The 15,423-nt window shown below is 35.8% G+C and overlaps 5 protein-coding genes across 5 annotated transcripts; 2 read left to right on the top strand and 3 right to left on the bottom strand.

The window, feature by feature from the left end:
* Window positions 1-1,453: 1,453 nt before the first annotated feature.
* PHYBLDRAFT_95750 (hypothetical protein) lies at window positions 1,454-1,674 on the bottom strand (the record flags this gene model as incomplete). Its single annotated transcript, XM_018443926.1, has 2 exons — window positions 1,454-1,546; window positions 1,603-1,674. Coding segments are annotated over 2 exons (165 nt in total), but the record flags the coding sequence as incomplete, so codon positions are not given.
* Window positions 1,675-3,409: 1,735 nt separating this feature from the next.
* On the top strand, window positions 3,410-5,425 carry PHYBLDRAFT_175051 (hypothetical protein; the record flags this gene model as incomplete). The annotated part of the gene is made up of 2 exons (XM_018437398.1): window positions 3,410-4,928; window positions 5,292-5,425. The coding sequence occupies 2 exons, from the start codon at window positions 3,410-3,412 to the stop codon at window positions 5,423-5,425; spliced, it is 1,653 nt and encodes a 550-aa protein (XP_018284543.1).
* A 1,386-nt stretch (window positions 5,426-6,811) lies between these two features.
* On the top strand, window positions 6,812-8,051 carry PHYBLDRAFT_67382 (hypothetical protein; the record flags this gene model as incomplete). Its single annotated transcript, XM_018441787.1, has 4 exons — window positions 6,812-6,936; window positions 7,265-7,318; window positions 7,501-7,592; window positions 7,966-8,051. The coding sequence occupies 4 exons, from the start codon at window positions 6,812-6,814 to the stop codon at window positions 8,049-8,051; spliced, it is 357 nt and encodes a 118-aa protein (XP_018284542.1).
* Window positions 8,052-8,754: 703 nt separating this feature from the next.
* PHYBLDRAFT_152307 (hypothetical protein) lies at window positions 8,755-11,607 on the bottom strand (the record flags this gene model as incomplete). Its single annotated transcript, XM_018432885.1, has 13 exons — window positions 8,755-8,882; window positions 8,967-9,022; window positions 9,127-9,309; window positions 9,371-9,420; window positions 9,546-9,755; window positions 9,808-9,954; window positions 10,033-10,201; window positions 10,314-10,331; window positions 10,418-10,432; window positions 10,521-10,714; window positions 10,822-11,211; window positions 11,279-11,478; window positions 11,544-11,607. The coding sequence occupies 13 exons, from the start codon at window positions 11,605-11,607 to the stop codon at window positions 8,755-8,757; spliced, it is 1,824 nt and encodes a 607-aa protein (XP_018284541.1).
* Window positions 11,608-12,556: 949 nt separating this feature from the next.
* On the bottom strand, window positions 12,557-14,495 carry PHYBLDRAFT_137244 (hypothetical protein; the record flags this gene model as incomplete). Its single annotated transcript, XM_018429846.1, has 5 exons — window positions 12,557-13,625; window positions 13,692-13,805; window positions 13,896-14,082; window positions 14,191-14,364; window positions 14,455-14,495. 5 exons carry the CDS (start codon window positions 14,493-14,495, stop codon window positions 12,717-12,719), a joined length of 1,425 nt encoding a protein of 474 aa, XP_018284540.1. The 3' UTR covers window positions 12,557-12,716.
* Between the last annotated feature and the right edge of the window lie 928 nt (window positions 14,496-15,423).

The following is a 15,423-nucleotide window of genomic DNA, read 5'->3' as shown; positions in this document are numbered from 1 at the left end:
GAAACCAGCCCTTGTTACCAGATTAGATATTAAACGTTGAATATGTATCTTGATTTCTCTTTTAATGTTTCGATTGATTTATTCTTGTATAATAAACCGCCTTTTTGATCCGTATAAAAACAGAGTACATATATATGTAAATTGTTCGACTCGTATCATACACAGTGTTTAATTTTCCTGGAAGAAATTGAAATTGCTCCTAACATTATAGGTTGACAGTTCTTTTTTAGTAATGATCTTTACAACAAGTTCGGCTTTTTCGATAAATCCTAGGAGGTTTTATGAGGTTGGTGTAGTAATATTACTCACAACCCTTCCAAGTAACCAAATTGTCTTCAAGCTTGTTCCCATTTAATGTAATTTTTCCCCTGGTGGTGCCAAAATCATATTTGGTGCTCTTGGGGTAGATTCTGGCACACTTTAAATATCGCATCGATTGATTGTGTTATTATTATTATTTTTAAAAAATTGATTCTATTATGGACTACTTGGGAACTTGTTAAGATTCAAATAATAAAAAAAAGGAGGGGATTTCTTATTCTCTTCTTCCAAAGAGAAGATCACTTAAAAATGGTTTGCGATAATAAGGAGAGAGAGAGAGAGATTTAGTATAGATTTGTTGTACAATTATTATTTTGTAGATGCACGAATGATGGGTGGGTACTGGATACATTTGAATAATGGTACAGTGAATTGCAAAAAAAGGAAAAAAGAAAGGTATTGTCCTTATTATTTTGTTGTGTTTGCTTTGGTTGGTTATCTCGCGTATCCAGTGCTTAGAAGAGTGCATGTGCCGCCTCGCTTCCCACTAAAGAGAAGTTAATAGTAGTAAGAATAACAAAATTATATTTAGTAAAGAAAGAAAAACACAGGCAATTTTAGTCAAAAGTGGCTATAGTTTGGGGTGTTTTTATTTTATTTTAACTTACATGTTGCACCGAAACCCCAGGTTGCTGCATTGGCTACATTGCCACCAAACTTCTTGGCAAATCCAGAAATTCGGCCCTCGCTCGATTCAGCTGTTTGGGCAGGGGCAGATGCTTCCGGAGGCGCAGGATAGGAAGCTTGTACTACAGGTGCAGGGTAGGCCGATGATGCGACAGGAGGTGCAGGATAAGCCATATGTTGCTGTTGTGGTGGTGGTGGTGGTGTTTGATAGGAGTTTCTCTGAGGAGCACTTTGGTAAGATGCAGCCTGACCGTAGCCAGAATTGTAACCACCAGGAGCGGGCATAGATGGTGGTTGTTGGTGTGGAGGAGGAGCGTTATTACGTGGAGGGGGTGATGGATAGTTTCCACCGCCATGAGAATTGTTATTTTTTGTAGGAGGTGAGGGTGGACTGGGACGACCAGACCTGGAGGGGTAGAGAGATTAAAGATATGTTTGTTAGCTTTGTCAAAGGCAATTGTACCCTACCTCTTTTTATCACTAATACTAATACTAATGCTTACTCTACTGGCTTAACGTATGTTCGTGGGAATACGCCGGTGCGTCCGTGCAATGATCCACGCCACCAGTCATTGTCAACTGTCGAATACTTTAGTACCTTTTCGAATCATCTCTCTGCGTCCTTTTTTTTAATTGCTTACCGTGTTCAGTAACTTGGACAATTTCGCCCTGTCTCAACGGAAGCTCTCTTGGGTTAGTACCAGGGAAGTCGTATAAAGCCTCTGCAGTGCTCAATGAGTTAGAAGCAAGAGCACCATAGGCTGGTGGTGGTGGTTGTTGTTGGTGTTGATGTGATGGGGACGCGGAAGGTTTATTGGCTTGAGGAGATGGTGGGTATCCATAGCCATGATTTTGTGTTGGATTTTGTGTGGATTTTATACTGAGGTTGGTGGGCAGCAAAGCGAAAATCTCATCGTATGCTTTTTGAGTAAGATACTTTTGACCTTTTAATAACAAAAGTTCTTTCTGGATGGATTCCAAAACGTGTGCAGCTAAGGCTTGTTCACGCTCACTCATTGTCAATAGTAAATAAGAAAGTGTATAAAAGTCTTGGCAACTGGAGTGGTAGTGAAAGAAGTAAAAGAAGTAGAAAAAGAAGAAGAAAAAGAAGAGGAAGAATCAACGAATGGTAATACTAATGTAAACGCTATATAAATAACCCTGACCTATTATTGTCACACTATATAAGAAAAGGTATTTTTATTTATTAATTTATTAATTTATTTATTTGAAGGGATAAATAGCTTTGCCATCGGAGGAGAAGGGAATGTTTTAGCCGGACTGTGTTTTTCAAGATTAAAAAGAGGTAAATGTTAAAAAGTTAAATTCAAAAACCAAGGTGTTGAAATAATTCTGATTTTTATTTCTGTATCCATTGTAGAATGATGGGACTTCTTTCCGGTTCGGACCGAAGTGGTCTGTCCGTAGATGGAAGACGCAGATTTGACCTAAATCGCATAAATTATCGCAACGTCTACAGGGGGTAAGGTAGGAAACTGTGGTCAGTGACTATCTTAATAGAAAGCAGTTCTTTTTATTTTACTTTGTGCTTTTTAGGAGACTTGAGGTATCCCTGGGCTAGAGTAGGGAAATAAGAACTACAGTCAAATTTGGACAAAACCTTTACAGCTCTTGACAGGGTACCAGAGATAGAGTCTCTAGACGACAGAACAGAAAACTGGGGAGAAACTCTACATAAAGTTTATGTTATATCTACCAGCTACATTCCAATACACTCCAATACACTCCAATACACTTGCTTAATGTTTTCTTTGAGTTAGAAATCTTCGCCTCAATTCCTATTAAAGTCCTTTCGAATACTCCTTTTGTCTAATATAACAACAGTCTTTTTGGGCGGAATTCTAGACAACTTTTAATTTCCTTATTTAAATGTATGGAAAGAACAACTTGCTTGTATACACTTCCAAGGAATCTTGCTTCAATTAATTGCTTTTAGCTATTCTCAATTCTTGTTCCCTGTACCTTGTGTCCTGCACATTTTTTCTTTGTTGTTTAGATGCAAATTACAATACCTCTTCTTCTGTTTCTTTAAATTCTGATTATATTGCATATTTTTGTTTTCTCCCTTTTTTTCTTATTCTTACTCCAAAAGCATTCTATCTAATGTCTTCACACCAATCAATTGCCTTTCTATCCTTTTATGCCCTCCCTCCTCCCTTTAATTTTTCACACTTCACTAACTGTAAATTAGATAATTTTTGCTTTTTTTTTTAATATGTTTTTTTTTAAGGTTTTAATAAAGTTATCATTTCCAGTAGCAATATCCCATAGCCCTTGCTTTATTATCCCAATTTCCCTCACATATTTTCTGTATATTACCTTCTCATTTCAATCACCGTCAATCTCTTTCTATACAAGTGCGGTTTTCTTTTTCTTATTTATTGATTTTTTATTCTTTTTTTTCAATATCTAAAAACAAAACAAAGCAAAGCAAAGCAATATGCTGGTTACAGATCTTCCGTTCGAGATAATTTCTCTAATCATAGGATACCTCTCCACAAAAGACAGAAATCAATGCTCTATTGTCTGCCAAGCATGGAAATTGCCATCAACAGAGGCCCTCTGGAAACAACTCAACATTAGATCCAAAAAGCAAATCCGTGGACTTTCTTCAATTCAACAGAGCCTTCCTGTACAAACCTTATGTCTCCACCCATTTCTCTCCATAAACCCTCAGCAACTCTTCTGGATCCAGAATCACTTTCCAAAACTGCGTTCCGTTTGTATATCACCAGAAGCTCTTCATCCAGACTGCTTAGATACTACGCTTGCGGATTGGACTCTCTGGAGATCCTTGACCAAGCTTGAATTGTGCACCGACAATCTGCGAGTCCCTAAAGAAACAATCCTATATACACTTTCTGCTCTCTCCTCTCTCACCTCCCTCTCTTGGATTCAGTCCACTGATGGTACATCCTCGCCTCCTTTTGGCTGGAAAGATCTCGAGGCTCTACACACCAATTTACCCCGTTTGGTTACTCTATATTTAAAAGCCAGGATGGATCAACTTTCTGCGGAACAGATTCAGCTTATTAGTCGTAGTCAAAGTTTTAGTCCAGCACGCTGTCTTACTTGTATGACATGGGAGGTCAATACACTCGAACCCCATTGGTTAATCTACTGGGCATACAAGTATCCCAACATTTGCTCACTTCAATGGCTTACAATTGATCATGATACCAAATTTGACTCGGGGACCGAGATTATCACACTTCCCGAAACTCTGCCAAGTTCATTCCAAAAGTTAGGCAATCTCACTTTAGAGGGTGTGTTTTACACACACAGACCACAACATGCTCTGTTTCTACTTCTCCATCGCTCAAATGTCCATCTCAAATCTATCCAGTGCTCTATCTACATCAACCAACGGGGCTCGCAAAAGATTCCGTCTATCCTCAATGACATTATGCAATCCTCTAGTTCTCTCCAATCTCTTAAACTAAACATTCATGGCGATGTTGATGATCCCAATCTTCTGCCCAGCCTGTTTAAAACCTGTCCTAGACTATTGGTATTATCCATTCGTGGAATGCGAATGCACCTTTCCCTGGATCGAATTCTCGACAAATGTGTCTCACTTGAATCTTTGTACATAAACGTATCCCGCCTTCACGTTGAAGCTACAGCTCCGGCACATTCAATCCAAGCCATTGTGCTCACGGCTGGATTTCTCAATTCTTCTGAGCTTACTTTCCTTTCTAAAAGATGTACAGAGCTTAAGACACTGGGTTTGGTGGATCTCATTTTGAGAACTGACGAAGCAACGTCGCACGGCCAGGCATTATCACTTGATCTTTCTTCTCTGCATCTACGCACCTTGTGTGTTAAGAGAGTGATGTTTTACAAGTCAAATGTTGGCACAGACAGACCAAAATTACAAAGGCTAGCCTTAGTTCTGCCACAAACATCTATACTCAACAATGATGAGCGGCCGCAACGGATACCTCACTGTGAAAGAAGTAAAAGTGACTTACAAGACCAAAAAGAATATGTTAAAGTGCAATGTGGATCTGTTCGCCGGCTTCTTTTATAGATAAATACCCTTTCTTTTCTTCACTTTCATATTATTACTATTTGTTAATAAACTTTATTGATACTACTATTAATGACAGTATACTATGAATTTATGGAAACCAAGATATACACTCTAATGCCATACCATCTAGTATAAAATTCATACACCCAAAAGATGCTTCTACGTTTTGTTTGTTCTTTACCTTCAAGGATATATACAAGCATTGTCTATCCTTGTAAGCCGTAGTCGTGTAATAAGAATACATATCATCTATTGTTTTTATTAAAAAAAACAATAATTCCAACAGTGTTCTTTACGGACAACACATTCTGCGAGACAACGCTCAAAACCCGGATCATTAAGACCTGCTTCTTGCCCAAACCTATAGCTGGATGCGTTACAGCCAAAGTTCGATATGATAGAAAGGACATGGATTTGTAGTAATTTTCATAAATTGCTACAAGTTCACATCCTTTCTTATATAAGGTAAAATAATGGCTCTAGTTAAGTATAGAAATATTATGTCAATTATATACTTTTATATATATAGCTTGATACTGCTACCTAACAGTCTGCTATATATAGTAAAATAGCTATATAACATACTACTTTGAAATGTTATACTCTAACATGAAATGCTGGATCCCATCTCGGAAACATCGTGCCCTTAAGATCACTGATCCTTTTAATCAAAATGGTAAATTAAAGGCAGAAAATCAGCTATAGATACACAGTTGTTAAGTAAAGTGCTTTTAGATGTGTAATTAACCTGGTGAATCACATTACAATTTACCATTTAAACGCTGTTTCACACTGATTACTTAAATATTGATCAAAATGTTGATTTTTTTCGATCCAAAAAAAAAACAATATCGAAATTTGGCTCCTGGCCACCTTTACATAATGTTTCTTTTTATTTATCTTTTCGGCGGGAAAAGGTATGACCCAAGAGCTAAGAACACTATGAATAACAATAGATTTTTTTTGAAAGAAGAGTAATTTATATGATTAAGCAGTGCATTATATATATATTCATAAACTCGATAGTATATTTGTATATCTGGGACACGACACTGATGGTATTTTCTATACATCCACACACGGACGATATTAATGATCCGGAGCTTTAAGCAGGGACTACCATAGGACTTTGTCCTTTTTTCAATTAATTTATTGGACCAAATATGTATATTTGTATTATACAATTCCCATATATTTGTATTTTCGATACAAAAATTGTTGGATTTTTCTCTGATAGAAACCGCTGCACCTTTATTTCTTTCTTTTAAGAATCGTTATATGTCTCTTATTTTATCGAGATTTCTAACTCTATAAAATATTATTAAAGCCTCAATACAGTCATATTGTACTTTTTGGCTAAACTTAAACCAATTCCAAAAAAAAAAAATACAGACGAGTGTGGTGATACCTAACACACACACACTCTTTTTTTTTTTTTTGAAAGAACGTCAATCGTCAATTCAACTACTTTAACGGAGTTAAGTTTCCCGAGTTCCTTTTCAGTGAAGAAAACTAAAGTGAATGGAGTCTTCCATCTACTTTATACATCTCTTGCATCCTTTCATCGCTGACGTGTGCCCCTTCAAAAAAAACTGAGAGAAAAAATGCGTGACTATTTTCATATGCATGTGACTACTAGAGCTAAAGACTATAAAAAAAAAGCAAAAAGTAAACAAAAAAGGACACAAAAAAGAGAAAAAGACGAGCGACAACGATGCGAAACCTTATTTACCATCAAAAACTACAATTCTGCTCATGCGAATAGCTCATTAGCTTATATATAACTCTCATCATGTTCTTGCAGAAATGAGTTTGTCAGAACATTGCGCATTAAAGATCAATTCTCTAGTTTTCTCATTCAGCCTGACGTCCGATGTTGATTCGCGCATCCTTTTAACAGCCACTCATGGTAGAAAGCGACAGTTTTTAGGGTAAAAAACAGAAGGCACACGCGTTTAAAAGTTGTTAAACTCTTGAACGTACTTGGTATATATATGTACAGTCGATGTCTGATTGATTTTCTTAAAAATATAATAGAGTTTTGACTGTTACAAGAATAATATCTAAAGCTTTATATATGATACCAAAAAGCGTATATACTTTTTAATAGTGAACAATACAAGATACAGCAAAACACAAGAGAGAGGTCTTTTAAAAAGGCTTGCTTTTATTTTGTAGGATTTAGTAAAGACCTTTAGAAGGAAATCGCTATGCCAAAATATCTGTTTTACACGCTTGATAGCTATTTTATTTCTTGAGCCTCGATCTCTCCAAGTCGTTTGAACGTCGGGGTTTATTATATATTACAGGAAGGTACGTTGGTTTAGGTTAAATTATATAAATTATTCGCAGACCTTCAAAGCACAAAGATCCAAGAGAACACGCATAGGCACGGAATAGATCAGATATTGTAGTAATAGCATTCACAGATCCTCAAAGTATAATTATTTAAAAGCATCTTAAAAATAAAAAGAATTTGTATATGCGATAGTCAGAATAAAAGGATCTATTTTTTATGAGCTTCGAGATCGTATTGTGTGTCAATTGGAGGCTATGATAGTGTTTGGATCGTTCAAAGACTGGTTAGGTTGGTTTATATGATATAAATGCACATTGAACATTATGGAATTTACTGGTGAAATGAAAAATGTAATAAAAAAAGGGAATTGTGATCAAAATGGCAAATCAAATCTTGAAATTCAGCTATAAATCTGGATTGGTTAAGTCAAGCTACTTTGTATATATTAGCAACCTGGTGGAGTACATTAAGATCCATCATTTAGACGTTGTTTGACATTGATTTCTCAAATAATAAGCAAAATATCCCATTTTTTCACTCTAAAAAACAATTTACTAATAAGATTTTGGATATTTACACCACGCAAACATGTTAGATCCAAAATTTCCCTCAGGGTATACACCTAAAAAAAAATCAAAACTTTGTGTTTTTTGCTACTAAGTAAAGGTGTTGACCAAATCGATCCATGATACCCAGTGCTTATTTGACCAAAAACAGATCAATATTAGTGGAGATATCGAGGGATGAAAAATGCCAATTTCGATATTTACACCAGTCAAGGATGCTTGATCCCAAAGTTCCTTCAAGACATACACCTAAAACAAATCAAGCATTTTAGGTTTTTTTTCTATTAGTAAAGCTGTCTATAAAGCTAATTTATGGCGGTCAGTGCTTGTTTGAAAAGTTTCAGACAAATATTCATGGAGATATCGATAGATTTAAAAATGACTCTATTGCTATTTCCACCACCAAAAGGTGTTGTGTAAATGCTCTCACAGTAAATGTGTGATTCGAAAATTTACCTCATTGTGTAATGACAAATCTTGTAATTATTTAGCACAGAGCGTTATCAAGATAATAAACACAGTCAAGAATGGGTATATAGAGAAGAGGTAGAAGCAGGTAGAATATGGCTAGTCTATTACTACTATGGTTTACTTGATCATTTATAGTATAATAGGAGGTCTACTGTCTGATCTTCATTACATATAAATATATTTATGTATTTATATATATATTCCACAAATTATTTGCAGATATTTTTCTTTAAACAACAAAAAGAATGATTGTTCACTTTCGATTTAACCTTTTACATACTCATTATTATAGCACAATGTATATTTTGTATGATAAACTTTGGGCTTTTATAATTTTCACTCAATAGGGCAGAAATAATTTGGAATGTATAATCGTTAAGATATACTAAAGGAAAACATTGAATTGTGTACGTTCAGAATGTTTTTATGATTGAATCTGGCTGGACTGTATAATCAGTCCATGTTATAATGTGTGTAGACGATACAGACAAAACAGTGTTACGTTTGGGCAAAAACATGGACTTCAGAATCTTGGATTTTCCTATTAGTGTAAATAATTCATCATTAATATCACAAATGTTTTATATGTATATCCTAGGCGGTTCATAATTAGTGCATAGCTTACCCATAGTCTCAAAGCTAAAGCAAGGGCCGCGAGCAGCACCATTGTAGCGAAGATCCCTAAAATAAATAAGAGAGAACACAAATATTATCATAATAAGCAAAGGTATATCGTGGATACCATTACATAGAGCAATTTCTTTTCTCTTTCTTTTTATAATTACCAAAAGTGAATTTTTGGTTCTGTTTGGCTACCACACACTATCATGTGGCCGTTTGAATTCCAGTCAGGACTAACATAACGCGATACATTTACTGTTTCTTGGTGACCAAATCTCAATACAACAGGATCTGGTTCACTACAACGCTGATCATACAGAGAAAATTGATCATTCCTAGTGGACAGACTGCAATCATATTTTATGATGTGTTATTATAATGTCTACAACATACAATCATTCTATTTACCTGATTATAAGCAAGTCTGGAGATATAGGACTCTGGATAATATTGTTGACCTATACAGTATATATCCGACAAGTACAAACATAATTACAAGGTTAGTCTATCTTGTGCTTTCATTTTTTCTTTTAAAATAATGATGCCAGTATGTTACTTTATCAGTATACTTATTCTTCCTTACCCTGCTTGGAAATTTGAGTTCTGATATAGTCCTTTGAGCTTGGGCATCAAAGGTAATAAATTTTTCATCGGCTCCCCCAGAAAACAAGCGGTTATGATATTTACTAAAACACAATGTTTGTGGATGGGATGTGTGCTTAATAGGAACATTGTGTGTAGCTTCAAGTTCGAAGTCATCGTTTTCGCCTTCACGCCTCATATCCCAGATGAACTGTTGATTCAAAAATCAGCAAAATGCATTTAACTTTTTTTTTATATCTTACTAAAGACTTATCGTAACTACCAGTAATGAAAGTAGCGCGTTCATAGGCGGAAGTGTTTGCATGGCTAAGATCAATGGGTGATATTACCGAGAATCCCTTTTCGTGAGGAAATTCACTCAGTTTTTGTACTCTTCCATCTACTGAAGTCTAGATAATTAAATAATAATCCGCACAGAAAAGTAAGATATACAATATAATAGATTTTGTAGGTAATAAGTTTCTTACATCGGTGACAGATTTAATGTGAACAAGTGAGACCGTCTCATTATCATCTGGTATAATAAGCTTATCTCTTCGCGGTGCTGGGCAGGTAGCAAGAGTAGAAGGTGTAACCCAGCAGATATCTTCAATCCATGACTGAAAAAATCGATCTTTTTCAAGAGTTTTGATGTTTCTGTAGGCAAATATATCAATAATGATGTTTAAATAAAAACCCATTTTACATAAAAGAATATATATATCTACTACAGCTACAGCTACATCTACTGCTACTGCTACTACTTTACCGTCGTGTAGATGAATCCCTATTTTTCCCGAAGAGCGTTAGAGAAAGAGAGAAAAGAAACCTTTGAGATTTGACCTTCAAACGACGACCATATAGGAAACTTACCAGAACTGAAGGTCACTGTTATTTTTTTAGTGTTAAATTATGCAAGTGTTAGCGAATTGTCTCTTTAAAGATAAATAAATACAGAAACTTTGATTTGTTTTACCCGTCTAGAGAAGTCATAAGCATAAGATTTTCCATAGCATCTGATTCATTTGGACCAGGTTGACCGAACAATATACTTCGAGGTTTTTTGGCTAAGCTAGATCCATCTGATGCTTGGCTACGGCGCAAGTAAAGATCGCATTTATCAGATGCTGCCGGTTCCCATTCCACGGATTCGTATGGTACTGGAGGCGGCTAATGTACGTACACACAAAAGCACAAGGTTTTTTTTATATACATATATATATATACTTAACTACTTTATGCAATGTTAAAAATATGTATTGGCATTATTATTTTACCATTGAGAGCGGAGGCATAATATGCTCCGGAATTGTAGAGTTGGAACGAAGTCGTCTTGGGGACCTGTGTCCTTCGCTTCCTTGCGGTAAAGGTCTTTTGTGTGTAGTAACTGAGGAGGAGGAGGAGGAAGCCTTCGTAGACTGTCGAAGATGTAGGTTTGGAGTTACTTTTGATTGTCTTGGGAGGTGAGCACACGAATGGTTGAGTGCTGGCTGTGGACTAGATGGACCTGCTTCTGCTTGGTAAATTAATGGTTGTTGTGCATGAGCTGCATGGTCTACCATTAATCTAGTAACACGTGCAATCTGTCGACTGGTTTTTTGAATTTCTTTATTCAACGTTTTAGCCTTTTCAATGTATGTAAACTGTTTTGTTTGTTGCCTCTGGAGCTATAAAGACAGTGAAAAAAGATTTAGAATTACAGTATATACTTGAATATATTATTTTCTTAAGTACTTTGAGCAATAAATCTTGCAATTCTCCTTGACATGATGTAGGAGGGGTACCAGAAACCATGTCCGTAGAAATTGAATTGGTCACAATGGATGTATCTTCTTGATCACTTTCTGAGGAAGAAGTGGAATCTTCAACAGGGTCTTGGTCATGCGTTGGATCGTCTATCCTGGCAGAAGTGGATGCAACGGTTGTGGGACGATCTCAAAATATTATTTGCTTTTAATAAAATATTTTTTTGTTGTTGTATTATATTTATTGTTCTCACTAGTTTGACTATGGCTGGTCCCTGGTCTCAAGGACGACGCAGAGAAAAGTGATCGTGGGAGCATAGTTGAAGGACAAAGAGCTACGGGTCACGCAGAGAGAAAAGTTGTTCTTGCTTCCTCAGTTTAAATATCACTGCTATTAAAAATAAAATGAATTCGTAAGTTCGAAAATATCGCAGTTTCACGCCGGACCCGACGAATTTTCCCAAGCCCGGCACAGGACTGATATAAAAACAGATTTCTATTATATAACTTTATTTTACTATATTTCATTTTATGTGCATTCATACTTTTTATTCCCAATGATCATTAACAGACGTACTACCTTTAAAACACACCTTAGATCCCGGAATATCTTGCAAAAATCTCTTACTAAAATCACATTTTTTTTTACCATACTGTAATCTCCTTGATTCTAAAGTGGAATTTTTATTAAGCACTATTCTTTCTTGCTTTTGTATATTTATATATAGATACGTTTCAATTTCATTTTTTTTTGCTATTATTGTGGTTCAAAAATAGTCACACTTTTAAAAATACACCCCTAAACACGCATTTTTTTTCATAGTAATAGCTCTCTGTCAATCAATATATATTCTTACATAACACATTCGTATGCAAAATCCTGTATTTAGAGACCATTAATTATATATTTTGACCGTGAATTGAAACCTGTATTCATATAAAAGAAAAAAGTATTATAAAGGAAAACGTGAAACTTAATAACTTGTCAGAAAGCCATGAGAACAAAGATCGATATGACCAGATTCACAGAACAATATTCTTTTACATTTGACGACGCTTTTCATTGCACGTCTACAAATGAACAGGTAGAAAAGACTGACAACAGGGTCTAACTATCAACAATAGATCTCACTATGGCTAAAAAAAAAGTAGCAACATGTTGCCATTTTTTTACATAATAAAGAATGGCGGTTATGAGCCTGTATAGCGCGATTAAAGGCACAGTTCTCACTTTTTTTTAAACCAGAAAAAAACTAAGGTTCATTTTATCATGACATTGCCCTTTTATTTTAGAAAGACATGAGAAAATATTCTACTTCTATAGTACATTATGAATCAAATAAACAAAATATTAATGTAGTTTTTTTCATACATTTATAAAATAATAATAAATATATTGGGCTAGTAAACTAAGGAGGTATTGGATCTCAAGCATCATCTAAAAGCCTTGTTCTTTCATTGAATTCATTATAAAATGTCTCACGTGAAGGATTGTCGCTCGCTTGATTTGATAGGTGTACAAATGGAGCGTCCGATCGGCTGTCTTCTTGGATGGAAGCTACCAAAAGCTGAATTTCTTCGATAAACTGTCTCAAAGCGCGTTCTTCAGTGTGCCCAAATACAAAACCGACAACCACACAGATTGTAGCGATAACAGCAGAGATAATCATCACAAGACTGCTTGCCAAACTCCCAAGCAAGAATTTAAGCTGACTCTCGTCTTTTGGAGCAATCCAATCTGGTAAGACTGCCACGGTAGAAACACAGAGAAACAGCAACATAATTAGTGCAACACCAAACAATAAGAGAAGTCTGTACGCTGTCTTTCGTGTGGCGACTTGGTCTCGACGAAGCAAAGTCAGAACAGCTTGAGCAATTGAGAGAGGAAAGGTGGTGAAAGAAGGATTGGATAATTGAACGGCTGACGGACTTGTCGAATTAACTTGCGTAGGCTGTGAATTGATTGAGAAGGTTGCTTGTACTGCAAAATGATCTGAGTAGCACATTTGAGTACCAGGAATATAGTCTGTCATGGCCACCACAGATCCAGTGCATGTAATTTGAGAAGTACGCCGGTAGAAAATATAGTCAAGACGGTCACCGACTTGTTTGGAGTGAGGTTGTTGTTTAAGAAAATGCTTAGACCAAGTGTTTGCAGGAGAATCGCAAGTTATTCCAAGATGTTGAATACATTCGTGAGGGCTACGATGGCCTGGATCAAGTCCAGTCTGTGAAAGTCTCTCGCTGTGTGCTTCGAGCCAAGCATCAGTCATGAATGCATGCTTTTTAAGCAATGCATAGTTGTAACTTGTAGGAATGCTATTAAAGTCACCAGTCTATTAAGTAAGAGAGAAAGAATAAATTTCATACGATTCTGTATAATAGTCGATGGATATAATTACAGCAATAACTTGTCTTCCTTGGGCAGCAGATGCTCTCAAAAGGTTGGACAACTCCCAGGATTCGGTTACACGATGACCTTCGTATTCATCGACATCTCCGTACCCTGCATGAAGCTACGACACAACAGATTAAAGAAGGGTGTTTAATATATTCAATCATTTGAATGATGTGATATAAGAAAAACTGTAGAAATATTGGCTTACATGAGTAGTAAACACTTCGATGATCCCAATATCCGGATGATTTATACATGCTGATGCACATCCTTTGCCTACATAGTAATCACCATGGAATATTTTGAGTGGTCGACCTGCCAAGGTGTATCGAAAGTAGGAGGTCGAAACAATTGGGAACCGAGAAAGGATAGCCAAACCGCTACCGAGGGCACCACTACACAGACCCACACACAATTATTTATAATAATGTTCTTTCTTGTCCTTTATACGACAAGCTTGCTTCCGATATGTGTCTCTTTGTTCTTTTCTTATTGTAGAATACCTGTAATAATAATTGGAGAATGGCAAAACATTCTCGACTTTGGATTTCAAATATTCAAAATCTTCTAGCATCCAAATCTCTTGCAACGTAACAATGTCATGATTCTCATTACTCAATGCATCTGCAATTGCTCTTAATCGTGTCTTTCGCTGCTTAGCAATAAAATAAAGTCCCCTATTTTCGAGATGAGTTACTAGTCTATCTGAAAATGAAACAAGTATGAAATAAAGAAAGAGAAAGGATACTTTCAATAAAGTATATTACCAGCAGTTTAATGTCAAAACTGACAAATCGTTTATGCTCATGACAAGAATTATCTCTGCATAAACTCTAGACTATTTTTTTTTCTTTTTTTCTTTTCTTTTTTAAAATACCGAAAGGTATAAAAAGATATTTAGAGAGCCAGGTGGAGAGAAGAGTAGTGAGATGAGCTCGAATCGTTTCTGGACCGGTGTCTTTGGACCTCTTGTGTTCCTAGATGGTAATGTAAATCAAGCCCAATACGTGAACACTTTGACTCAGGACTTCTTCTCTTAGTTTCATAAAACAATTACGGAAAAATAACAGGAACTTTGTGTTCCAAGAAAACAATGTTAGTCTGCCATACTAGGTCATATTTGAGGTTGTGGAAATACAGTCATGAAATCCAGGGCTTTGGCTAGTAGCCAGCTCGAAGCCCGGATCTCAACCCCATTGAACATCTTTGGCGGGCTCTCGAGAAAAGTATAATTATTGATAGGGCAAATATCAACAACGTTTGTGATGTAAAAGTTGGAATGCAACGAGAGTATAAAATAATAGGTGTCGAACTTGGATTAACTTTGGCAGGTAGTATGCAACATCAATGCTAGGCTGTAATTGAGGCCAAATGAGGTCATACCAAGTAATGCTTATACATATATCTCAATAATAAACATACGTGTCATCCTATATTTGAAGTTTGAAAGTTTTATATATTATTACTGATAAGCAGCTGCATATTGAATATATGTCTTGCTTTTTCTCGTGTGTTTTTTTTTGCGTTGGAGGTTAAAACGTTTTTGACTGTGATTGTATGCATGTGTGTGTATTGCATGTATTATTATAACTAGGTTTCAAAGTTGAAAAGATATCTTTAATCTCAAGGTGCCTGATATGAAATTTTATCAAAACTACCATTATGTTTGAAATCAATTAATTGTGGGCAAAAATATAACGAAAGTATGCATCCCAAATTTCACTAATTGTGAAACC

The sequence above is a fragment of the Phycomyces blakesleeanus genome, assembly GCF_001638985.1.
Source record: "Phycomyces blakesleeanus NRRL 1555(-) unplaced genomic scaffold PHYBLscaffold_35, whole genome shotgun sequence".
Classification (NCBI taxonomy): domain Eukaryota; kingdom Fungi; phylum Mucoromycota; class Mucoromycetes; order Mucorales; family Phycomycetaceae; genus Phycomyces; species Phycomyces blakesleeanus.
The sequence above is the reverse complement of the archived record's forward strand: the minus strand, read 5'-3'. Positions and strand labels throughout refer to the sequence as shown.